This window comes from Osmia lignaria, chromosome 5, assembly GCF_051020975.1.
Source record: "Osmia lignaria lignaria isolate PbOS001 chromosome 5, iyOsmLign1, whole genome shotgun sequence".
Taxonomy (NCBI): Eukaryota; Metazoa; Arthropoda; class Insecta; order Hymenoptera; family Megachilidae; genus Osmia; species Osmia lignaria.
In genome coordinates this window covers 10,901,661-10,928,928 of record NC_135036.1, presented here as the reverse complement: position 1 = coordinate 10,928,928, position 27,268 = coordinate 10,901,661, and the positions used below count along the sequence as shown (strand labels likewise).

The 27,268-nt window shown below is 40.6% G+C and overlaps 1 protein-coding gene across 3 annotated transcripts; it reads left to right on the top strand.

Annotated features, from left to right (window-relative positions):
• The first annotated feature begins 350 nt into the window (after positions 1–350).
• Positions 351–26,727, top strand: LOC117604715 (uncharacterized). Of its 3 annotated transcripts, XM_034325105.2 has the most exons (4): positions 351–508; positions 797–908; positions 21,078–22,606; positions 23,398–26,727. In XM_034325105.2, exons 3-4 carry the CDS (start codon positions 21,165–21,167, stop codon positions 23,729–23,731), a joined length of 1,776 nt encoding a protein of 591 aa, XP_034180996.2. In that variant the 5' UTR covers positions 351–508; positions 797–908; positions 21,078–21,164; the 3' UTR covers positions 23,732–26,727. The 3 variants fall into 3 exon arrangements, with proteins under 3 accessions (XP_034180996.2, XP_034180997.2, XP_034180995.2); XM_034325106.2 differs by lacking the exons at positions 351–508; positions 797–908 and adding an exon at positions 12,318–13,131; XM_034325104.2 differs by lacking the exons at positions 351–508; positions 797–908 and adding an exon at positions 12,318–13,284.
• Positions 26,728–27,268: the final 541 nt, after the last annotated feature.

Sequence of the window (27,268 nt, the reverse complement as noted above, 5' to 3'; positions counted from 1 at the left end):
GCGTCATATTTTTCTTCACTGTTATTGGCACTCATTGAGCAGAGTTTGACGTTCAACGTAAAAATGTGGCAAAATTCGTTCAATAGATGGAACGAAGCATCGTATGTGTTTCCATAGCGATTCCCCATTAGTTTTATCCCATATGTTTCTTGCACCTGCTCGTTGGAGTGGGAACGCGGGGAGAAGGTCTTTTAATTTTATAATTATTTCTTAACTAAATAAATTACTATATATGTTGAAATTTATTATAATTTTCAAATGTACATATGTTGCAAATATTTTTCCAGCTTTCAAATTCGTAATGAAAATTCTTATTGTACAGTAGCGACGTCTACGGACGTTCCGGAAGCTCAACAGCGTCGCGTCATGAAAATCTACAGTCAGTAACGCGCCAGCGACCGTACAGTGTAGGTGGTGGTGGATCTTTATCGACCAGTCTTTGTGACATCATAAATAAGTTTCAAGCCCGCCAACTTTGTCCAAGCATTTGTGTCAGCCTGATTTGAAGGTAAAGTTAATTACAATATATTGATATTTAATAATGTTTATAACCTATCTTCTCGAACTATACACTGACGTACTATTGCGTAGCTGTCTAACCTAAGTGATTTATTAGTATAGGATATAAATTGAGCAAATGTATAAACTACCCAATCTGTAACCTATAAACTAACAAATTAAACGTTGATATTACACCATGTAGTATTTCTAACATAGGTATAGAGATTACGATAGGATAATACAGATTGGGATTGTATCGTGCCATAATCCTGTTTAATAGCTTCCTTCGGCGCAGGTAAACAAGATACGAGGCACCGATTGTAAACAGTACCCTTTGACTACGGTAGCACGGAGCAGTTTTTGTCGAGCATTGCTGAATGTCGGACGTGTGTTGACGCAGTAATGGGGTGAGTGAAAATTTAATTTATGAAATAATAATGAATCGTAGGGAACGTAATCGAATATTACATACGTCACGATGCGACATTATCGATACGTTATCGATTGTATCACAGTGCTTCGTTTGAATTGAATTTTATTTAATCGCAAGTTGCGAAAACAATTAGTATTGATAGAAAGAGAATCTAGCAGATTCTTCATTGTTAAATTGCATAATGTCGTACGGCCACGAGGCTGTTGCAAAATCGAGAAATAATAAGCGGCGTCGACAATGAAAATTACGGGTTTCTGGTCCCGAATTAAGGCGGAGCTAGTGTCTTGCTCCCGATGGGGCTTCAATTTCGCCATTGATCAATCATTCCTTGCTCCTTCGATCTTCCTTTACCTTTATGTACAGGGTGTACATGAAAAATGTATTTAACAGAATTCTATCCTTTCGATCATGATTTCATTCAATTTAATCGATGACTTAGTTACGCGAACTATGCGTGTCGACATTTCACCGTTTCTTCTCTTTTCTATTAACGTTGCTAATTAGAAACAAAAAAAGCAGGATTTTGCAAGATGTCTCGAAGATTCTTAGCTCGGACAAAAAAATATAAATTACTATTTTCTGATTCCTGTGATTCAAGGTTAACGCGCGAGAATAAAAAAAAAGGATCTATGGAAAAAGGTCCCGTATGTGGTAATAACGTGTGAGGCAATTTTTATTTTTTGAAACAACGTGTAAATTTGTTGAGAGAGATTTTATAACTTTCTCTTTACACCTCGGTGTAAATAGCGATTGTACAATCTGGTCAAATTGAATTACACGCGTTAATAGACTGTGCTGATTGCGAGTCGTCTATTTTCATTGGCATTAGCTCGAATTTTGATTTCTTTTTTTTTTTTAAACTTTCTCGAATTACCTTCGCAACCAACGATCGCTTATGGACCACGAAATGGCAGCAGTTTTCCAAAAATAAAAAAAAATAATCGACGGAAGGGAATGATTGATATTCGGTGGAGGAGATGGCCCATAATTCTCGGTATAATTTAACGGGTGCTTGCATCGCGCCGATGACATTTTATGCAGACGACATACGTCAAACGTCGACGGGATGCCTCACGTTGTTGGAACGTCCCTCATCAATATCCATAAGTCAAAGGACATCCGTCTTCGCGTACACACGCGGAATAATTTACAAGGATCCGTGGATAAGCAACTGACGGAATCGTTGGCCAACGTGCGCCAGGTAATAATGCAAAGGGAACGAGGTGACGTCCTCGCGATAAACAAAGTTGACAAACGCATTCCGTTTATCGCGAAATGCCGAACGGATAAACCTGGAGAGGGAAATAGTTGGAGCATTGAATATCTGCGAGAAATGGAAATTTACTTCGGAACGCGACGGTTCGATGAAAGCGCGGAAGTTGGCGAATGTTAATGGCAAATCTTTTTGCGCGATCGACAGGAAGTGTGTTCGATTCCCCCCGGATCGAAGATACCTCTCTTCGTGTACCGTGAAAGCGTGAAACCAGCCTCGGTTCTCTGGCCAGCGAAATGTCATTAAAGAAACGGGCTTCGATTCGCGTCACGATTTGTCCTCGATCGGTATGCGAGAGTCGAAGATCGGTTGTCTCGAGTCCCGACATTGAAACGAGTCATCGGCTGAAAACGAATTCCTGATTCCCGACTCTTATTCTTTTCGAACGATTGCATCGATTTTCGTCGATCGATCACTGAGAACATCGCTTATGCAACCGTTGAAATCACCGCGTGAGAATCTATTTTTTTCCTCTTCGTTTCTTTTCAGTTTTCCAAATCAAAATTTTATAAATAGAATTATTAATAAGCATAGTGAAATTAGTATCATAATATTTTTAACTGTCGTATTCCAACTCTAATAAGATGATAACATCGTTTTAAAACACCGTAGACACTCGTTTAGTCGCAAACTACCGAGTTCTTGATTAAGAAGCATCCCATGCTATCAAATTTATGGTTGATGAAAATTCAGATAAGAGCGTGGAGTCGGCGACACGTTCACCGTGTCGTAAACGAGGATTTTTCCACTTTCTAGTTAGTATAAGCGAAAATTCTCGTGACTCCCGGAGATACAGAGGCCACGTATACACAGTGTTCTCGTCCATCTTCTCGAGATGCTGGGGCAATGCCCCATCAAGGTTGTGATGTTCCTCGTGTATCGAGCAACTTCCTTAACCCGAGCATCACCTGTTTTTTCTCACATTTTTCTCCGTCCCCGGTACAGTTAATCATTGTTTATTTTAAATAATTATTTAGATGAAAATTAATTCGATTTCATCATCGTCTAAGCTAAATTTCATTTACATAAGAATTATGAAAAAGAAGCAATCTTCGTTCTCGAATTCTTTTGCTTATCTGTTCTGTTACTATCTCGGTCGAAAGTATGTGTCTGTGCAAGCAGACGTCGAAGGAAGCGGGAAGAAAGTCTAAAAATATTAGAACGGAGATGGTTGGGTCGGAGATGGACAGTCAGGAAGTGTTAAACCGATGCACGTCGCTTTGCTTTCTCCGAAAGACCTTTCTTCGATACGTGAAAGCGAGGATCGCCCTTTGAGTTTCCGATTTCGATGCACGATCCATGTTTATCATCCTAGCTACGTGACGGAAAGAAAAGAATATTTATTAGTTATTTTTTTATTGAAATGGTGATTCGATACAGGATACTGTTACTCGGCATAAAGAATTAGAATTAGGAATAAAATTAGCACATCTGCAGAAATTTATGATCCCATGTTGAAGAAGATGTATGGTCTTGCATGAAAAAGCATCGATTATCTCTGCTTCTTGGAAGAAAAATTACCTTTACGAGCAATTATCTTCGAGCACGGACGAAAGCGTTTAGCGTTTGCCTGCAGGGCGTTTCTTTTTTCTCATCTTCAACGACAAAGGAGATGATTAAGTACGTTGTTTCTGGTAGACCACCCTATATAATAGCCCGCGATGAGTAGAGAGTTTGAAACGTTTCTTTTCTACCATTATTTTTCTTCGTTATTAGATCACAGAATGAAATTTCACCCCGATATGGCACTGAAAGGTTACCTAATGCGTGATTGTTTCCTCGAAAGGAAGATAAGATTTCTCTACTTTTTCATTTCGCATATTTCGAATTACGGATCTCTGCCACTTATATCGAGCATGTAATCAAAAAATACGCTACCCGTAGTCGGTGTATCACGCGAACGATAATGTACTCGCGAGAAACGTTGCCACGGAACATAGAAACGCGAGATAAATGCAGGATGATTAATGGGACCCATGTGTGTGCAGCATGTGTGCACTCTTGACATTAGGCTGGTGTCGTTACTCGCAGCTACCGCGAAATATCCCCCCCCCGTCTTTCCTTCCTGCCGTTATGCATGCCATTTTGTCATCCATTTCGCGAAATACTCTTTCCTTTAACCCTTGTATATTTTCCTTTCTTTTTTTCCATTAACTTCGTGAAATATTTCCTTTACTTTCCTTTGAAGTGGCGCATTTTAAATTTTCCTTCTGTATTTCCAGCGAGGTCTCGTTTCGTTAAAAGGAAAAGGAAACTCAATCGTTCTTAGAGGGGTCGTTCTATTTACCATAACGATTGAAGATGAACCTCATTCTTTCGCGTTTAGACAGCTCGTTTCAAGCGCGCGATCGACCCCGTGCCACTTTGATCCTCTGAATTATCGAACACCGTACTCGTTTTCTCTCTAATCGTATCGAGAATCGTCATTAGTAATGCATGCATGCGCCACGAATAAACACCTCGTCAAATATGGTTTTCGAGGAAAAAACATATTAGAACGAGTTACGTAAAGTAAGAGCATTCGTGGAATCAGCGAAGCTAATCGAACGGTGGGAAATTAAATTTTCACTAATGAAATCAATCAAATCGACACTTAGCCAAAAGGGTTATCGCGACGGATCGATCGACGGGCAAAGTTTTATTCGCGACGAAAGAGAAAGATGTCAGAAACAGATTTGGTCATCGGAATCGTTGTAGTCGGTGACGATAAGACGTTTTCCTTTGTTGGATTTCTAGCGTCGTTGCACAACTGCTCGTTTAACCGTAAACGGAGAATTGCATCAGCGAGCTGTTTTAATACATCGAACACGAGGATGTTTAAGTAAAGAGATTTCAATTAAACAGTAGCATTCGATTTCCGCTAATTGTAATGATATAAATCGACGGATCATCGACGTTCCTACTTACGCATGAAATTTCTATCGAGCTGTGCAATTATACTGGTCGCTTCAAAATGATTGAACATCGTACGATCAGGACTTTTCCGATTTCTTTATTTTAAAGACGCTCGCTTTAACGAAACCGTGTTATTGAATGCAATTATCGCATTACGTTGCACAATTCAGTTGCTTCGTTTTAGAGTAATCTTCGTGATCGCACGCTCGGTCGTTTCATGCATGCAAATCAAATTCTTCTTTCCAATTATCGTCTTTCCAACGCTTAAACTACTTTCACCTGTACCTACATTCCGTGTTCAAATTTTTGACTTCAGAGATAATTAGGATGAGTCGTCGTTTCGCAATCATTCAGCTTCCTAGAGTTCTCAAATGAAAAATTAGAAAGATTAATTCAAATTTTCATGATATTCCATCTTTGATCAAATGCAAAGAGACAAGTTTTTTCCTGTTTTAAACGACAGGATACATCGGCTCGTCTTTGCGTGCGTGTAATCACCGGTCTGCTCGAATCACGTGATTTCATTTCGAATGGTTTCCGTGGTTTTTCATACGTCTTACGGTATATTGCATTAAAATCAAAACGTCATCGGCGATCACCCGGGTGTCGTCCGCTTTTGAAGTTGCATAACGGAATCGCACCGGTCGAGATATTATTAGTAGACATCCGGGGTCGTTTTTACCTCGCGATCCTTTTAATCGTTGTTACCCTGTTATTACCACGTCCACCGTGAACATCGTCGTTCTGTTATTTAATATTCGAGAAGCTACCACGATGATAGCTCGTTAACGAGCCACCGGTTGGAACCGTTAGAAGTTCCTTGGAATTTCTTATCGTCTTTCCAAGGTTCCTTCGTAATGTTCGGTTTAAGCGAAAAATGCTGATACCTAGAAAAATTTCAAAGAATGCATATTTTTCGAAGCGAATCGTCGCCGTAAAAATCTAATCGCAACCTGTTGGCGTAGGTGGTTGGGAAAGTGCGAAGAGGAGTAGATGGTGAAAGAGAAAGGCTTGTATGGGAAAGGATGTATAGCAGAACGAGCGACGGTCTCTTCATGGTGCATCAGCATGGCTGACCTTTCGTCGTTACGAAACGCTTAAATACGCGAGGTTAATCCTTAGACCTGAGTATCGATACCGATTTCGTCTATATCGGTCGTTATCTTACGAAATCCAGCCTCTTCTCGCTGCTAATTTAACCCGCAATCATTCGAATCTGATGCTCCGAGCTGTACTGGAATTCGAAATTTCAATCGAGACGATGAGTCAACGTAATCGAAGAATCATGCCGGTTTCTTTTCGCTTTGTCAACAGAAAATTTACATACATAGCGAGATGTTCGATCGTGCTCACGTAATCCGTGGTCCTTGCGATGCTCATATTCATCCTAACTCAAGGTTTATGTTCCTACTCTTCCTGTTACACTCGGAAGTTTAATCGCGCGTTGTTTGCATTTCGATACGCTATCGTATTTTGCATTATTATAATTAATATCAATGATCAGTCGTCCAAGTCATCCTACGATCATTTTCTAAAGATTGAAGACGACTGTTCGTCAACAATCTGTTCGAGGGAAAGTGTTCGCGTCAGCCTGACCGGCAGATGGCAAACTTTCCCCCCTCAAATGTGTCTTAATTTGTCAATTATTTACTCGCTTATTTATAGAAAATTTGCGAATCGTAGACGCATCGATTTCAACGGGCCATGAAATTAAAGAGGCCAACGACCCGGAAAACTCATCATTCCAGCTCCTCTAACAACCGGAATTTTCTTGAATACCTCTTGCGAATGGTTGCGGTGTTTGAACAATGAAACGAGAGAGAAATAAGACGGATCTAGAAATTTTTCTTATTTTCTATACGTCCCCGTACGAAATTTGTGAAGGTAGTTTTCGAACGTTGATAAGCGTATCGTTGATCGTGTCACGTACACGTCGGTTGGGATTATGCGAGTTTAATGGTAGCCATTGTGATGGTGCGTGGACGTGCAAAACTAGCTGTTCGAACACACGCAACGTGTCCGTCGCGTCGTTGAAGTCTGATGTTAATAGAAAACAATCAGTGGCCGCACGTGCAGCGACGTGTATCGATGCACTCGAATAGCCAGACTGCAATTTTATGCAGTGACAGAGATAAGACTCGCTTTCAGCTTTAAACGTTGCTTACCCATTGGAAAAATTATACCCTTTGTAACTTTTCACATTCTCTGTTGATTCGTAATCGATGTCACTTTGGAATATCCAATCTTCGTCTATCTTAATTAATCGAGTATTTTATAACTGCACCTGCGGTTGGAATTTAAATATTTTATTTAAACTAGAAATGCTGTGCATTGCACAATTCTTGGCAAAGAAAAACATCCAAAGGTCGCAAAAAAGAAATAATAAGCGTGAAACCATCGAACGAGCGTTAAAATTTATATTAACACTTTCGCAGTCAATTTTTTTTTTTCACTACTGGGTAGCCGGATTCAATGAACTTACACGTATAATCGATTAGCGCGTTGTTATAAATTCAAATTCTACTTGAAAACTGTGAATTTAATGCATGGACTTTCGTTCTTCGATATTGCTAAACTTTTCTTTTTAGCGAGTTATACTGGTTAGCACGCTTTCGTTTTAACATCCGTAATTATCGATCCATCCGTGGTATATTTCTCGAGAAATGCAGATGTAAGTACTTCTACCATTATCTCGTTCCCTAATTACCACGCGATCAGTTCCCGTAGCGGCGATAACTATACAACTTAATCGCGTGCATAAGTTAACATGTTTCAAACGGTCATTTCTCTCCATTATCCTGAATAATGACGGACACACCGTGCAATTATGATTCCCCGAACTTTTAACAAGAATCGAGGAATACTCTGCGCGAACGTTGCTGTTGAAATCGTTTGAAAATTTGATTTTTTTAATAAATTTCTGATAATAGCGGTTCCTTAACTCACTCAAACTCATTAACTATGATTCATAGCGTTCGGTAGTCGATCGGCTAACGGAAATTTATGGCCTTAGCAAATTTCGAGTCGTCGATAAGGAGCAACCTGTATCGCAGAAGATTGAATAATGCACCAGAGCGATTTGTGCGAATAACAGGCGCGAAACGTTTCAAGGCTTCTCGCTGCTCTGGCCATGTATGCGCGCTTAACGATCTTAAATGTCTCGGTACCGGCTTTTCATATAGGGTAATACTTATGTCTCGTTAGGGTCGCCGGTGTCTTCCTCGACGAGAATCGCTTTTTAATCGATTCGTGAAAATTGGAAGAAGTAACGTGAAATTTTTGGGGTCATTGTACAAAAGTCCTTTCATCGGGATCCATGAACCGTGATACGAGATGCGTCTTGTCCTCTCGACCGTGCACGGAACGTGCGGTCGATTAGAAATTGGTTCACTTTCGTTTCCACTCGAGTCTCTGTTCCCCCTCCCTTCGATTCGAAACGAACACTTTCCCGACTACGACAAAATGGTACCATCTTCCATAACGTATCGTCCTCGGTTTCAGATAGATATTTTCTTACGATTCCGTAAGGATTCGTTGGAAGAAAGCTCCTGATCGGTGGAAAGTTTGCAAAAATTCACGGTTCAGGAGACAAAGCATGCGCACGATTTTCATTAACCTACTTGTTTCCGGCAGGCCTGGAATCGAGCATCCTGCCGATCCGGTAGACCTCGATCGAGCCTCTTACCTTGCCATCGGCGCGCGTTAATGGCTGACAATGTAATATCGTTCATATGCATTAACCGACGCTAATTGAATTTCTATGAAAATTGAATGAAATTTTTTTCTTTTATTCGAAATTTAATAGAAAACCGCGCGTCGAGTCCCGGGGAAACAGGGAACTCCTATCTCGAATCTCGATGCAACTAGAAACGATTTGGAAATACGGTTGCGCGATTCGCGAGGAAATTCTTATCCAAGAGTCGAAAATCTGATCTCAGCAAGCCGATTACGCGAACGTCTCTTTTTAGTGCAATAACTTCCACTTAACGCGATTGGTAACGAGATTAATTAGATCGTGGTAGATTTTGAGCAACGCTGTGCATCAAAGTTTCTATTGTGAGCGGTGTTCCAGGAACGATGCATGAATTTTTTCGATGTTTTATCCTAATTACGCGATTACCATGCGTTTTATTCCTTCGAACTTCTTTCCTGAGAAAATAATTCAACGATGCGAAAAGGTGACCACTGATTTTGCACCTATTTCTTTTAACGAGTTACTTGTTATGAGAAAATAGTTCTAGCAGATTCATTGGAACAACGTTGCATTGTGTAGAGAAAGAAGGTTCGCTTCCCGGGTTGGCTCGATTGGCAGAATGAATCTCTCTTTCTGTCGTTAAATAACAGCAGTTTAACTTGATTGGTGCACCCTCGTCCTCTTTTCGAGTCATTATTTATAGAGAGGAGGAATGTGTGGTGTAACGCACACACAGAGACAGGAGATACCTTTTCTTGTTTCAGTCGATTCTTTTGTTACGTCTTTCGTTACGTTGTTTTAGAATTCATTTATTTGCTCAACATTGTTACAGGACATAGGTTGATACACGAGTTAGTTAAGCAGTATGGGTCATCGTGACCCAGCTATAGATTGTACCGTTCGAAGACTAACATCTGCTCTCAAGTTTTGCGCAACAGATGTCGGCTCTTTTTTTCGTGGCCTTAATTTCGTTTGCTCTTTTTATCATCGATACCGACCCAAATTTTCAAACGGCTTTTTCCTTTTTTTTTTTTTTTTCGTCATCGGATCGTGTTTGTCCCCTCGAGGAGACCGAGAACGTCGTCCGGTTCCACGTGTCTTCGACGTTTGCTATCGATTCCATAAGTATAATTTAAATAATAAACTTTTCAAACATCGATGGAACGGTTTCGTAAAAAACTGATGGTTCCTATTAGTGGCACGCATTGTTTCAACTTCCCAGACGATTTTAATCTCGGTCGCTTTTCAATGGGTCGTTACGTGCCTCATAATTCTCCAGTGAATCGATCATTCTCAGAACGCTTTCGAAGCAAGACTTTATCCTGTGCATCGTAAAGCTGATCTCTTTTGGCACCTTTCGAAACAGGAAGCCCCTTCCCGGGAATGTCCATGAGAATATTAAAAAATATTCATATTCCGTTCGTGATCCGGTCTGTTTCCCTCGAACGCAGCCTACCAATGAGACGATTGCAGCTTTTTGCAGGCACGATTTGTTTGTTTAAAGAAAGATTCACTGGGACGAGCAGCGAATCTTAAAGAGAGAATATATTTCTTCAACGACGTATCATACAGACTTTTGCATGAAAATTTTCAAAAACTCGATGATTTAGTCGGAAGATTGTTCTGTCATTTTTGTAATTGAATCGTCTTATATTACAGTAATAAAGAAATACTTAATTTATATATTGAATAAAAAGAAACAAAATGCTGCTCTCGTTTTCAGATCATCATCCTTTGAGCAATCGTTTCGTGTGATCATAAAAAAGGAAAATATCCAATCGTTCGAAATTAATTCATGATTTTCCTAATCCTGATCCATAAAATAAGCAGCAGATGATATTCATTTTATAAATTCCAACTGTCGAATACCCGTTACTATTTCCTCCTAACTGTTCATCCCATTCCGTCTTTATTTCACCTATCCCCGTATCGCGGCTCTCTTTAGTTAATATTATTAATTATTAACTATCGCTATATAAACGGTACTTTATTATTAGGGATAATTAATCACAGATTGACTTGTGTCGTAGTTCGGAGCCAATCCTCGTCGTTGTTAATTTTTGTCTAAATACACTTTTTATGCAAGCATATCGTTCGATGATTGCGAAACAAGTTTCTCTACTTCTTCTTTTTTTTTCGTTGTTAGAATTGATCGAACGCTTAGGATGATTCGATGGGACGTATGCTAAATTGAAGAGACGCTTTACACGTTTCAAATGATAAGATGGCAGTGTGCCTGGAATTAATCTTTCCTTCCCACCCTTCCTGGATTGTTGAAAATTTTTACATAAAATGCAATAGATGCAAGATTTACAATTATCTTTGAAGCTAGTGCAATCAGATGTGTAATTTATTTAATAGTGTCAACCAGTTAATCAACTTCGTTTTTTCAAATAACTCGCGTGAACTATGAAACCGATCCATATGTGCATTCGGTACAGTTATGAGGTCAATTATATTGTAATTGGAATGTAGCTCAAGTTTATGAAGTAGAAATTTATGAATCACTCTAATAATACTATTGAATTATATCTGTGCCAATACAGCTTTCCACTCTGATTATGTGAAATTTCATTATAAATTTATAGATTTCTACCAGCTTTCATTAGTCTAAAATGAATTCTCGGTATATGATGAAAAATATTTTCAAAATAATTCTATGTAATTGCAATAAAAATCGGCTGTAGCTCCGAATACGACCGGTCGCCAATCAAGGTGAAATTTTGAGGGGAATGGGGGGGGGGACCCCAAATATAAAGTAGTATCTGCGGCTTCCTATTAGTTTCCGAGATATTAATTAAAAACTTTCGTACAATACATAGAATTTTTCCTATACAGACGCAACTAACACTACCGTCTTCGCTGTAGCAACCGTCATCGTTAAGTGTCGAACAGCTGTTCACACCATAGCGATATCGGCTTCCATTTCTATAGATGTTTCATGTAAAATCTATTTTTTTAATTACATTACGTTATATTTTATATAGGTAGGACACCTTATAGATAGTCAGATCGGAAACCTCGCTGTGTCAATGGCTATGGTGTGAACAGCTGTTCGACACTTGACGATGTCAGTTTACACAACGAAGACGGTATAGGAAAAATTCTATGTATTGTAGGAAAGTTTTTAATTAATATCTCGGAAACTAATAGGAAGCCGAAGATACCAATTTATATTTAGGGTCCCTAATCTTTCATCTTAATCTGCGACCGGTCGTATTCGGAACTTCATCCTAAAAATCAAGTCTCGCAGTCAGAAAAATACGATGACCAAGCAGTTTGCACTTGCCTCCCTCTTGAAAGTCTTCACCATTGTCAAAATGACTCACCCTGTATATTACCCTGCTGTGTTCCCATCTGTTCCCAGTGTCCATGGGGTCCCGTGGGCATCCCCTTCCCTCCCGTTTAGGGCCACGTAAGTCGACCAATCGTTCTCTCCCTTGCTGTTCCCCACCGTCCTCGCTGTTCCCGCTCGTCGACCCTCGAGCGGTTCCTATACAAAGACTTCGTCCGGCGGCTGTCGGCAGTTACTCGCGAGACGTCCAGCGTGTAACCCGCGGCACAGCTTCGTTTCCTATTCATAAAATCACGGTGTCTTCTTATCACCATCTTCCAGGGTGATAAGAAAACTATCAAACTTTGAGATTCTTTAGTGCTTTTGTGAAGTTCTGTTTTGGAGCACCTGGCGCAACAGGTTCCCAAGTTGTTCGTTGCTTTTTTCTTTTTTTTCTTTCTTTTTTTTTTTCTAAGGAAAACTGGGTAATCGAGGAAAATTTTGGTGAAAGTTTGAGAGACAAGTGGAGAGAATTTTGGAGAGGAATCGTGTAGTGATTGGTCAGTTTGAAGAATTGAAAGACAATTTTTGGAGCAGAATTTGAATGCAAAGTGGTGGATTTTTATTTTATTCAAATTCACAAATTTTTAATTTCTCAGTGAAACTAACTGTTTAAACTTATTTTTAACCCGAACATCCTATTGACGCACACGGTGATTCATCGAAACCGATCATTTTTCTCTTTTCTTAAACGACTCGTCGAGTGATCGAAACGACTGATAATTATCGAAAATTCTTCAACGAAGAGAGGTATTGGGGGACCGGACGTTACGGGACGAGCGAAGAATTTCGAGGATTCGAAGGAGAGACTGGAAAAAATCGACGAGGTCGTCTCGAAGGCGACTCCAGGCTACCTGGCACCGATAATCCAGAGAAGAAAGTTCGTTTCGGAGCTGCTGCATCCGGTTCGAAGACCACGGTTACCCACCTTTCTTCATCCCTGAAGAACTTCATTGTTTCTGATTCGCGTATTTATGGAAGAAGATCGAGCTGGAATGTTGGTGCGTTGACGATTCGACACGTTTTCATTAGAGTGCAAGAAGCTGGAGGATGAAAGGTGACGAGTGAAGTTTTATGGTCAGGATTGAATGGAGCTGACTGGAAAAGGTTTTGATCGTCCTTTCAGTTGGACGATTCCTCTTTTCGTGTTTCTAGTGAGTAACATGAATGTTGATCTTGAAATAAAAGTGTTAAGTAGTTGTTACAATTGATTAACACTGGAGTCAAAATGACTGGTTTCAAGTTTCTCATTTTAAATTATAAATATTATCGAGGTATTTTGTCGAGATGAAAAATGGATGTTTTAGTTTTCTACATTATTTTCAATTTAAAAATAAGTGCATCAAACGTCGGTAGTTCCAGTATTAATGAATTGGTAATTTTTCAAATTGAAGCTATTAGAATTGTATGCATAGAATTTTTCAAGCTCGACAATCGTTCGCTACGCTAATTTGAGTAACTCTATTTATCAGAGAGCAGGTACTTACTTTGGAATCTGTTAACCTTGAAACTGCTTTTTATACCGATACGCAAATTCACTCAAACGCGTCAGTATGATTCATTCAATGCCCGGGAAAATTATTATTAAGTTAGAAACGTTACTTTCGATTTCTCTCGACTATTTATGCCCTCTGTATTTCTCAAAAGACCCAATGCGTTTACCTTTATTCATCTATTCTTTCTTTTCTTATGAAAAGTCATGTTTATTCTTCACTGTCACACTTTGTTTTCTTACCTTTTCATTTATCAACATTGCTAATTGATTTTTCTTAGCAGACGTGTTTTGTTTCGCGTTTCGCGTTGAAGGAATTCTTGTTTTGGTCTGCGGCTCACCGGAAGTGCTTCGTTTCTCAGCAAATTAAGCTTATTCAGTGTGAAACAGAGACTAATTCATTTAACATTGAAATTCTACTGTATTAATTTCTATTACGCGTACAATAATCGTTTGTACTTTTAAAATGCTATGTAAGATTCGTATCTTTCACATTTTTATTTATACACGTTGCATTTGCGCCAAATGGAAAGTGAAATTTCAAACGAAACACTTCCCCTCTTGTTTCAATTAAAATTTATGAAACGTTGAATTACCAAGGACAAATTGTGCATAATATTACAATTTTCTTCATTTAATGATGTCGTTCGAGCAACGAATAATTAACTTTGCCGCGGGTAGTGATTAAAAGTATCGTACGGAAATGAATAACACGATACAATCTAAATTCTCAATTTAGATTTTATCTCCCTCCTGTTCTGAATCCAGATTTTTTTTTATTATTAAAGCTCTGAACCAGCAGGATGTTTCTGAAGGAGAAAAATAGCAAAGAAGAAGGGAATGCTCGAATTATTTTAAATGTAATCAATAGACGCACGAGTCGATAGATCGTGATCTTCCGAGCGTACAAGTTTATTTCTTCGCGAAAACCGCAGAGCCCCGAGTTCCATATGAAATTTACGTAATTACAATGCGATCGAGCCTTCTCTCGATGTCGATCGTTTCACGGTTCATAGCAATTGTCCCCAGAAAACTACCGTTAAAGTGATCGTGACCTCGATCGAGTCTCCATAGATTCTGTATAGATCCGGGTTGATCGTCTGTACAAGGTATCTCAAAGAAGCTGTACCTGGATCATGAAAACTCCATTTTCCCGGTACCAAAGCAAAACCTTCTTGATTAAAAATTGCATGAGATCAAATTAAGGAAATGAAAAACGATCGAACAAGGTTGTCGAAAATTCCAAGCTCGCACGCGACTATCTTCTGATACCTCGCAAGATACACGGTAGATATTGTAAAAACGGCGTTTTAATGCGATGACGCAAACCAGATATCATCTGCAACGTATTATAATATAATGTGTAATCGAGACAACGCAATCTGTGCTACCAGCGTTTCGTAACGTTGTTTAGCATCGACGAAACAGGGATAGATCGTTATTAACATAAGCGTTGAACGATTCGTTTCAGCTACGCGAATCCTACGTGGACGAAAAATTGCGAAACGTTGATGGATTTTATTTGGATGGTTCACAATGCGTTAATACGCCTACGCTCTGAACAATTGCCAAAATTCTTTGATTTTTCGAGGCAAATTTAAGCAGCTCGCTGGTACGATCTCGGTAACGGTCTTGCGAATTGCTATCGAGCCACGATCGCGGATTAAGTCGGTCGACTCTCTGCATGCGGCCCATTTAGACCCGCGTCTCGTCTCGTCTCGTCTCGTCGCGGTTAACCCGGTCGCTTACCTCTTTATCCCTATAAATATTGCGGCGAATCGTTGCGTGGGTGCGATCCTTTTACTCTCGACAGCTTATCGCCTCCACTTTTAACGCGGTACCATCGACGCGGATTATTTTGGCCCGCGAAAGCGTACGCGATTGCTACATAATATGGAGGTTAATTGGACTGGTTCGGTTCAGTCTGATTCCAGATGATTCATCGCCCGATCCCTTTTCTTTTCTATTGTTATTTTCGTGGTGGGTAGCTTTGAACGATGGAAAATCAAAATGAAAATCAATCAAAGTTGTCTCGTAAGAGATCGGATACGTTTACGAAATTACATAATTGCATTTCTTTATCAGAACCCTTTAAGATACTTACTTAACCCTTTAACTGCGGGTGTGGTTTATAAACATGTTAATTTTTGCTGATATCAAATAACGGCTGTGGCTTAAAATAAAAATAGAATATCACTTCAGTAATATAATTTAAAATTAGTACCCGCAGTTAAAGGGTTAATCTACTTTCTGCACTCTTCTGACAAAGATGTCACACATTCCTATGATTTAAAGGGTACCCACCCCTGTATACCTGTAAATCAAATAAATAAATAAATAACGTCAATGTTGAACATTGACGAATAAAAACGTCGCAACGGTACTCGTGCTCTAAGCGTAGGATAACCGTTCAGTTATCCCTCCGGCTAAAAAGAGAGAGAGAGAGACGATGACGTGCATACAGTGGGTAATTTAAAGTGCCATTTGCTTCCTGTGGAAGGGAACAACGTCCCCGTTTCGACATTCGTCGTGCACCAGCTAAGTACTCGCGTGTGACTGTTCTAATTGCGCGTACCCGGCTTGTCCTCCGCGCGTGTATCAGCTTAATCGCATGTAGCGGCTCGCTTTTCGATACGCATACACCGGTGCGTGATTATTAAACGATACGTGGACTGACTGTCGCCGGGAACGAGAACGAGACGAATACGAAACGAGCCACTGGTTCACGGTTACGAGCTTCTTCGATTCCTTTTACTTTCTGCGGTCTGGCGCGTGTCTCGAACAACGTCATATTTCAACCCGATCTTCTTCTGCTATCCGAATCGTTACACTGATTGTCCTCAGCTACTGAATAAACGCGTGCTTCGTGCGATACGACGGGCTCGGTCATCGACGCTTAAACCAACGACTTCCTTCTTCGAATTTTCTCCTACGAAGTCTTGCTCCGTTCAATTATCCTTAACCCCTTGCCGTACCATTTTCTCACCATTTGCGTCTGCCAAAGCTAACTACTCGTTGCTATAATATTCTGGCAAATCAAGGAAATTGATTCCCCGTTGTGCATACTTCAAATTCAATTATACTTGTAGATGCGTCACGAGTCAGATTCGTCAAAGTACGTATCTTGATAGAATGGAAGCGAACGATATGATTAATAAAATGGCAGATCAGATGAAAAGTAATGCCCGATAAGATCTTAGCCGCGAAGACGCGTTAGTCCAGGTTATCTATAAATACCGCGAGCTGATGAGCCTTTCACCAATCACTAGATTGACTTCGAATCAAGATATATAATTAAACGACGTATCTCATTAACATAGCGGTATTCGTCGTTTACAGTATCCAGAATGGCGTTTGTAAATGTTCGAAGGACACGTTGTAATACTACTTTCCATAACTATCGTCGGATTCCATTATGGTGATGCAAAAACCAGTGCCATCGAAAATACTTTTTCTCTTAAAAATCGATGCTCCTGGAGTTAAGGACACTCGGTCCGAAAAATGAAATCCTCGCACCTCGCGAGCCGATTTGCATGCAAATTTATGTGTCGTTATGCGTTACAATGCGAGTACAGTTACATATCCGGCGGTTGTGTGCCGCGTACGAAGCTGTTCGAAGAATCCGTCGAAGCAGATGCGAGCGGTATCCGGCTCTCGCTGGGAATCTAGCGGGCAAGATTTATTACAGGGTCCGAAGGGTTCCTTGGTGCGTGCAGTCCCTTCGACCTTACGTCCGCCAGTCACGGGATACCGGCAAAAATATAAATAATTGCGAATACAGTTATCTCCTATTGTTTAAATAATCGAGAACAATCTATGATCTCTATAAAAATTGAAACTGTCGATGTAAAAGTATTTTTGTAAAAAGAAAAATGATCGAACATTGATCGATGGTATCGGCTTGCATTTGAACGACAGGACACACGCGACGGAGCCTATTAACGAACGGAATGGGAGTTCGACATAACCGGCTGCGTTATGTAGACGTAAGAACGGTTTGCAGGAGTACACGAAACACGGAACTTTCGGTGTTGAAAGAATTCAGGCATGCGTGACACGTAACGCGCGCGGCCGCATACGATCACGGACGATACATCGCGAAATGGTTGTATCTCGCTCTCGAATCGCGAAGATCGACGAGAAGGATCCTTACCGAGTGAAATCGTCTCTCCGCTCCTTCCTCCTCCTTTCCGTCCGTCTCTCCCCCCGGCTCTCGTCACAATTAGGGTTAATTAGTACGCGTAAGCGAGAAATCGCAATTGGAGCAGACATGTATATAGCAACAGCATCATCAGCTCGCTCTCTCCTCTCGGCAGACTTTCCATGATACCTCGAACAGGACATTCTTCCAGCAAAACGTTCGGATTAAATCACATTTTTCTATTCTCCATGAAAGAGGCACACTGACCTCTTTCAAAATTCATTCCTTTATTAATACGTTGAATCGTGGGATCGAGCGACTTGCACTGCTTGATAGAAAAAGAAAAATAATTTATAGCATTATACGTGTGGTAATTATTATTTTTCTTTTTTTTTTGCAAAATCAGTGGGTTTTGTAATTGTGTATTTTTGTCAAAGGAACTCTCGTAATGTGCCCCATCAAATCACCAGTTTTCTATTACAATGGATAGAAAATAAAGGAAAGAATGCTGGCGTAAAAAATTAGGTGTATCAAAGTACGTGTACACAATGTTCATTTATTATAGGATCCTTTCGACAGATTCTCGCGCCAATTTTAAGGGTAATTTCCAAGTGAAACAGAAACAGAAACGTGGAATCGAACGTTGGTGGAATAAAAATCTACTCTGTCGACGGAATGCGAGCCTCTTAATCTCGTAAACGAGGCACGGTATCGTTATCTCCTTCGCTGTGTTTCCTATATCGAACAATTCCCATCGGTTTTTTGGCTCCGGTTCGATCGACTACCGTTGTACGTAAGTACTCAGGTATTTGCCCCAGGATTTGTCATTCAAAGAGTCACTTTAGACTTTCAACTTTATATCGCTCTGAAGATTTAGGCGAAGTAGCGAAAAAAATGGATAGAAATCCAAGTCTTGGCGCGTTAGTTAACGTACGCGCATATTAATCAGCTGTGGGATGATCAGATAATTTATCAGCGAGAGTGGAAAAACAGTTATCGCGGTAGAAGCAACAAGTACCGGCGAAGGACGAGCGCGAAGAAGGACGTCCTTTGTAAAAACGTTTTTCCACGCTGAACGTATGTAATTACTTGCACTCCTCCGCTGTGCATAATTCATCTCATTTGTTAACGAGCTACCATTCCCACCATCCTGTACGATGAAACAAATGGAATAAATATGCGCATCGCTTCGAGATTTTACGCGGATACGCGAAAACAACGCGGTTTCTGACCCTTTGCGATCTGATTCCATTAGAATCATGGTTACTCCATTATTAACGATCATTTCGTAATACGAAAGAGTTATAAAAATGAATTCAATAATAAATTACTTGAAAATCACTGAAATTTTTAATGCAGAACAAAATTTCTTTTGCATTTGAATTACGTATCCGTGATACTATTCTTAGAAAATATGACTAACATACGAATGCTCTAAAATATCTGTAAAAAAAGGAAGCAGAAGAAGGTTATCCAAGATTATCTTCACTGGAATGATAATAGATCGAGAAGAAGAGCAGAGAAGTCGCGAGATCGATCTGGCAGCCTTCGTTTTCTAAATAAACCATTCATTTTTTTGCGCCGCTGCCCCTGACCATATACTTCCTGCTAATTTCACGCTCGTAAAATTTCTCGTAATTCATCGTCGAACGGGTTAATTGGTAGGGGAGCTACTAATCAGAGATTTATACAGTCGATCGTGCATAAACCTGGTATCGTGGCCACGACCCTGAATTTCTATCCTCCACTCTCTCTCTCTCTCTCTCTCTATCGTTAATTAGTCGCTTTGACGATAAGCTGTTCGATAAATACCGAGCGATTTCGAGCTACGCCCAACAGTAGCACGTTGTTTTTCTCTTTTCATCCAGTTTGAAGCCGATCGAACTGGGAAGGTAAACGCAAGCGCGATTTCGTTGGTGAAATCTCAATAAAGAGTAATTTTATTAGCAACGACCAGTCTGGTCGAAGTCGCGATCGATCAGCTGATATGTTGAACTGTAGAAGAAGTGGGACCGGTAGCGACGCGAGAAGGTCGATTATAATCGGAAGAGAAGCAGCATCGAATGAAGCCCGAATCGCTGCAACCGGCCATACTAGACCCAGAGAAACAGTGAGACGCGGACACTCTGGGGATACGCGTGGAACCGGTTATGCTGATGGCAAACTGTTTTTCACCTTTTGCACCTCCCTCTACCTGGCCATCGCCCCTGCGTTCGCTGCTCTTTCGTCTCGCGTCTGGATACCTTGTCCCTGCGTCTTCCATCTCATCCTTCGTTTAGAAATTCGGCCTTTTCGCGTAATTAGACCGAAGCCAAGGTGGTCCCACGTATCATCTATGAATCTAGATAAATAACCGATCCAAATCATTATACTTTCCTCGTAATTTATATTACCAAAGGGAAAAAAGGGAAAATTTCTCACATCCTATTTCATTTGCGTTTGAAATCTTCATAATCCTACGAACTCGATCACAATAGATCATTCGTCGTTTCTCAGCCATTGTCTAGGCGGATACATTCCATCCTTCGCTTACCACACACCGACACTCTCAGCCCACGTACCGGCGGTTTTATAAATAAATAAACGGCGAAACGCGTTCGCAATGGACGTGAAAGCCAGCGTAACGTGTCCGGTATCGTTTCTGGTACCTTGACACGGTCGACTCGTTTCAGATAAGCTTTACCTTCTCTCTTATCGTTCAGCAAACTTGTATGTCACTTTCCACGATTATTGGTTAAACGTAAAATCCTTAGGGTCAAGGATAATCGTAATAAATTGAACGCGCGATTGCGCTGGATCCAACGTAGAAACTCGTCTTCCGGTTACCTTCCACCGGTATTCAGTTCACGGTAATAACGTTACGAACGAGCGATCGTTGTTTCGTAACTAATAATCTCCGTTGAATGACGTTTTTGCGTTCAGGAAAAGCCTTCGACAAGTGGTATCTGTGTAAATTGGGGTCGTTTTATTATTTTACCTTTTCGAATGTACATAAATACGTTGAATTACTGTTTCTATTTCAATGCTGGCTAGAAGGAAACGTTCGATTACGATCCTCTCGTTTCACCGGTTGCGTCAACGGTTAGGACGTCAGGAAAATGCTTCCGGTTATTATCGTCTTCCTGCCGAACCGACGCGACGAGACCGGACTGATGATAGTTCTTTCATAATCTCGACGACATCCTTCGGGACATCCTTGCGTTATGCTCTCTCCTTTCTCGATTCACCCTTCGCGTTCGATAAACTTTTACTCGTCGTGATTTTACGGATTTCAATTAACTTTGTTTAATTCTTTTAATTGTCAACTGTTTCAGGCGCAACGGGTCGCGTAATTCCGCTCGGAGCCATCGGGAGGGCCGGTGCCGATCGATACGCAGCTAGTCAAACGAGGCTGACCAAAAATGATGCAGAGTTGCAACGGCAGGGGATCCAAGTGCGCGAAACGCGCCCTGGTGTTCGCCTTCGTCTGGGGCTTGATGATCATCGCGGCCGTGCAATTCCGTTACATGGATCACGGCCTCAGAGAGACTCCAACAGCCGAAGAGGCATCCAACGAATTTCTTACGGACGATGTGTACAGACGTGGGGATGGACCGACCAACGATAGAGCCTCTTCTAGTTTGAGTCTATCCAGGTATCTCCTCCAGAGATCCTCCGCAGACGCCAGTTTCTCAAACTCGGCTGGCTCTAACCTTCTGACCACCCTGACCACCCTGTCCAACTCCCCCACGAAGAATCCTCTGGACCTGGAACCGTTACTGGACAAGAGACCCGCGAAAACTGAGGAGGAACTGATCCAGGAGATCGAACAGAGGCTTCCTAGTTTGCCTCTTTCCTATTGGAACAAGAACAGCAAGTTCGCTGGGGTGAAGAGTAAAGGAAACAGCAGCTGCTCGTACCTCAGGTATCCCTCCATCTACGACATCGAATTCAACAACGTCTACTGGCAGACGATGAGGACCAGCAATGGTACCTTTCAATTTTTTGGTGCCTTTTATGACCGTCGAAAGTTGTCCAGGATTGGTCCGGCCATTAGAATAGTCGGCATGATCGACAGGATCGAGCCCACTGTTAAAACCCACTGTCAATTATGGTACGATGGAGAAAGAGAGCCAAAGATCGTTGAAACTCTGGAGTACAAGTACATCTGGTACTCGAAATGGGGTAATTACAAGCAGGGTATCTATCAGCCTTACGTGATAGCCTGTAAGATACCTCAATCGCATTGGCTGAAGGGTCCTCCAGCCTCTGTGTCCATGGTGGAGAAACCCTGCGACACTGCTACCAATAATCTTCGAGTGATTTACAACAAACCTGAACGCAAGAAGGACTTCGCAGTCTGCGTGAAAGGGTTGGATTTTCTTCACGAAGATTTGTCTGTTAGATTAGTCGAGTGGATCGAGCTGATCACTCTCCTAGGTGCTGATAAGATCTTCTTCTATCAATTGCAAGTGCATCCGAATGTGACTAAGATCCTGGATCATTATCAGAGGCTGGGTAAGGTACACGTCACCCCTTTGACCCTACCCGGTGGACAACCGAACGTCCCAGCCTTCCAGCATATGTATCTGACAAAGAAGACCAATCACAAGAGGCAGAACGAACTGATTCCTTACAACGATTGCTTGTATAAACATATGTACGAGTACGAGTACATAGCACTGTTGGACGTGGACGAAGTGATCATGCCTGTTCAGGATGACACCTGGCAGCAGCTGATGAAGAGGGTCCTAGCGAAGGCGTTTAAAATACGGAACGAGACCAGAGCCTCGTACAATGTGAGGAACGTTTACTTCCTCGACGACCTACTGCACTCTCATGGCTACTTCAAGGACATACCGAAGTGAGTAAACTTGCCACTTTCACGTGGTCGGTCAAGTGGATAGGAGGGAGATAGGAAGGTCTTCGAAATATGATCGATTAGTGGTCATCTAGAAAGCGATACGATATCTGTACAAATTTGAAAATTATTGTTAGTTAATTGCAATTTCTACGCTCGTGGCGTTTGTATTCCCTTTTCGTTGATGAAATAAGTTTCCCATTTCGTAAGTTAGATGATTTCTGCTGTATCATTAAGGATATTAGGAAATTTTAACGCAATTGCAAGGCGGGTCTGCCGTTCGATTAAACAGCAATTACCAACTATGTAATTTCATTTGATTAATAACATTGCTCAACGTTACGTTCAACCTTCTGTGTATCCAAATACAAACGTTTTTATTATTGGATTTAATAGGAGGAAAGATAGGTCAAGATGAATGATAAACAATGTTTTTTATAAAATTGATCATCAATTTATCTAGCTCTGTTAATTAAATTATCTGCTGTCTTAATTTACATATTCATATGTTCTTGAGGATTTTAATAATAAAAATTAATTATCATATTATACAGTTAGGGTGAACTTGTAGAAAAGCTATCCCCTCTTCGATTTCGATGATTTTTAAATATGTTGTAAAATTCGACATTTTAATCAACTTTCTCAGTATTGAAATTAGGCTCATCAGGAATGTAATTCCTATATTCTAGGATTGTCTAATACAAACTACACCGCTTATGAACCATCAACCCCATAGCGAAAGGGTTGATCAGCCAACGGCAAGCTCTGAAACCAAATGATCCTCTCTGTTACAGGTACATGCACATGCTCCAGCACGTGTATCGTTCGAAGAACTTCACGAAACCGAATCAGTACATCAAGTGTTTCCACAATCCTGAAAGGGTAGTCACGTTGCATAATCACTTCCCTCTGGCCTGTCTCGGTGCTGGATGCACCAGTTACCCCATAGAAACGGAGGACGCTCAGCTGCAGCATTATCGAGCCGATTGCGTGAAATCGTTGAAGAAAACTTGTACGCAATACCGGGAGAACAGCGTTCTAGACACGACTGTCTGGAGATACAAGGATCAACTCATCGAGAGGGTGACGAGGACACTGGAGGCTCTCGGCTTCTTCGGACCCAGCTAGCGCCAACTACTGTCTCCAACTTCTTCCTCTTCCTCCTGAAACACTCTTTGACGCGTCCAAGTGTACTAGATTATTTTCGAAAGGAAACAAGTTCGCTGCTAAAGACGTCGTCGTCCGCTTCGAAGAGTGGAACTCGAGACGAGACGTTCAGGTTTCAGCTTGGATGCTGAATAGCTGCTGCACTTCTTTTTTCCTTTTTCATTTTTCTTTTTCGTTTCTTTTTAGAACCCCGAGCATCCCGACGAATTCTTCCGTCGCTGCCGATGTACAGGGTGAGTGAAATCAAAGAGGGTAGAATTTTTGAAAGAACGCGCGGCAAATAATGGGTCCAAAATTGTATATTTTTCTTAGAAAATTCTTATTAACAAATTAGAGATTTTCTCGTTAATCAGAGTGCTGTAGAATGTAACGAAACTCGAGCGATAGAACGTTCTGAAATTTAAGTAGCGCACCTTCGCCGGTTAGTTTCCGTCGTAGCTGAAATATCAGTCGCAAGAATGTTGTAATGTCGAGCCAAATTTTAACCCGAGGAGGAAAAAGAAGCGTAATCGTTCGTTTTCCAGCACGTTCGAAGACGAAAAGGCTGTGTAACGATCGGACGGAACGTACGACTACGATTAGGGTATTCCTTAGAATAGTATAGATTAAGGTATTTTTCCAATTTGTGCCACTCGACGAGGATAAACTCGGTTACGATACTTGCTAAGTGGAAGCCTCGAGACCTTAGGATGAGGAATGAATTTTAAAAAACGAATGCGCTGTCCTTCAGCAAAGTCGTGGTTAACGATCGCTCTCGAGTTGATTATACATCGATATGACGTTCGGTGCAATTTTTTTTCTCGGATCGAATGTCGTCGAGCGTGACCGAAAGAGCATCAATTACAGCTGCGCTCGATGATTAAACGATAATCGAAAGAAACTCCTGTCTTTGAATAAAATGGGACGTTACATCGATGGAATATCAATAAAAATAAGAATTTTATGTTCAAGATACACTTCGAACACTTGGTCCCTTTTATTTTATCATTGTCTTTCGAGTTCTCAAAGTTATGCAATATTTGAATATTTTCTTTGAATATTTATGAAAATCGAACATCGACCAAATTGTCCCAGAGTTTCCATTTCGAAGGAGAGATAAAGAAAACGTGAGATCGAAAGTCGGTCTCCGTGATGCTTGGACTTGCTCAACCTCATCATGGTCAAACGTTTGCGAAACAACGTTCGATTTGTTCATCCTGAATGATGAAAATCGACAAGAACTCACTCTACTCGAGTTGGCAAGGCTTAAGTGAGTTCTTGCTGATTTTCTTAACGTCTATCAATAGCATATTATGATTGTATTTCCATTTAGATGCTCTTCTGATTCGGTTTTCCAAGATTAAGGAACTCGAGAGAATTTCAGGTAGCTCTAGGGAACCCTAGGTGATCCTAAGGAATTATAAATGGCGTAGAAGGGAACCCTAGTGTCCTAAGGAACTATAAGTGGCGTTGTAGGGAACCCTAGGCGATTCTAGGGAACTATAGATGGCGTTGTAAGGAACCCTAGACGATTCTAGGGATCCCTAGAAAGTATTTTCCAGAATCTTACGATATCTCGAGGAAAAGAATCTCGTTTATGACAATTCAACCAATTTATATCAATTTTGCGACATATCCGATTGTCAGGTCAGTCGAGTTCGAACTTAAGCGAATCCTTTCGAAGGAAATCCCATCGTTCCATGGATGTACGAGTATAAATTATACAAACAGCGATTGCGAGGTGAAACGATTAAGAGTTTGGTCACGTAAACGGAGGATGACACAAAATAAATCGCCCGGATGCAAAGACATCCTTCGAAAAGTTTCGCGATCCGTTCGTTTGCGTATCTTATGTCACCGGTTAAGCGTGCTGCGAAGGCTAACTATATTTTTTCAGCTTCTTCAACCTAATTCTTTGGTAAGGAAACTTATTCCTCGTATCCACCATGGGTGCCTGAACTTGTAGTCCAAAGTCGTAGATCCATAGCTGTCAGGACTCTATGGTTTTTCTCGCAAAACGTAGATCTACGACCTTCCGTTACAAGGTGATAAACGCGAAGGAAATGAGCGAATAAAAGGCAGGGATTTCAGAGAGGAATGAAAGTATATCCACGAAAGAAGCCGTGCTTTCTTCCAGTGCGACGGGTGCGTGTTTTCTTCGTAACTCGGAGCGAGTTCTCGAGAGCTCGTTCTCCTCCTTTTTTGCATGGTGAACCTCGATCGCTTTCTACGCGACACGATCGTTCCTCTCGTTTCCATTTGACGAGGTGAGAGCGCGATTGACGTTCCACCATGAATTAACATATATCCAGCTAGATATGTAATATTGTTACGTGTATATATTTATCAATATTGATCGGTTAACCGGCTCACCTTTCCGTTCGAAGAGAATACTTGAGTAGCGAAAGGTTAAAGCTTGCGCTGAAAGTCTTGAGAATTTTATGTAGGCTTCGAGGAAATCCTCTGCGAAGAGTCTTAAATTTTATTTTTCCAAATACAATGCGTTGAAAAGCAAACCTTTTCGGCAATAAAAACTTTAAATATAATTTTTTCTCTTAATGCAAACGCTTTTCATTTAAAATTATTCTTAGTGTTAAGATGGACGACGAATTAATTAGTCCTCACCGGTTAACGGGTTAACGCGTGCAGCTCTTCGAATCAATATTTCTACGAACGCACAATGATTTATAATGTTAATTGATCAATGTAAACATTAATATTGTATAATTATACGTGTCATTGTCCTCGACGAGCGATCGCGACGATCAGACAGACTGTTAATGATATTCCTGTCTAATATTTAGGCTCGATTTCGCTGAATCCTATAACTAAACTATTTCTAATTATCTGGGATGTTTCTTAGTTCTTTTTTATGATTCTAAGGAGCAGCAGGGAGCTAAATCGAGCGTGAAAGTGCCTCGAATTGTTGAACGCGAAAGCAGTATCAACATTGACCATCGACCTTTCGTTTTTTTTTTCTGTAAATACACAAAAGAGTCGGTTGGGATAATAATAAAGTATTAAAACATGCACGCGTCCTTTTTCCTACCTCTTATCAATCAATCTTTTCGTTAGATTGAATATATAAACATTTATGTGCTCTTAACAAGGTTTGTACATATCATTATTAAAGTTTTTCGAATAATTATTAAGTTTAAAGTAATAAATGGTGTTAAATGTTTATCAAAATATTATTAATAGATCATTCTTATCGTAATAAAAGAGTCCATTGTAATTGTTTTAATGTAATAAGTTAAATAAACTGGAAGTATTGAATTATAACAAGTTTGAATTTCAAATTTCTGCGCCCTTTTTAAAAATCGTACAGGTGGCGCCATCTAGCGGTGAACGGCGGAACTAGGAATTTAGAAAATCGCGATTTTCTCAAAAATTAGCAATTTTTCGGCATTTTGGAGGGCAGGAATGCATTCTACGACCTCGAATTAATAGGAAAAGTGACCTCACAATCGATTTTACGTCCTAGAATAGAAAATAGAAAAATAGGCCGTTTATGGACAC

Excerpts from the sequence above, each read along its gene's own strand:
- LOC117604715 (XM_034325105.2), top strand. The coding sequence starts at position 21,165 with ATGATGCAGAGTTGCAACGGCAGGGGATCCAAGTGCGCGAAACGCGCC. Across the intron at positions 22,607-23,397 it reads TACTTCAAGGACATACCGAA|GTACATGCACATGCTCCAGC; the intron begins GTGAGTAAACTT and ends TCTCTGTTACAG.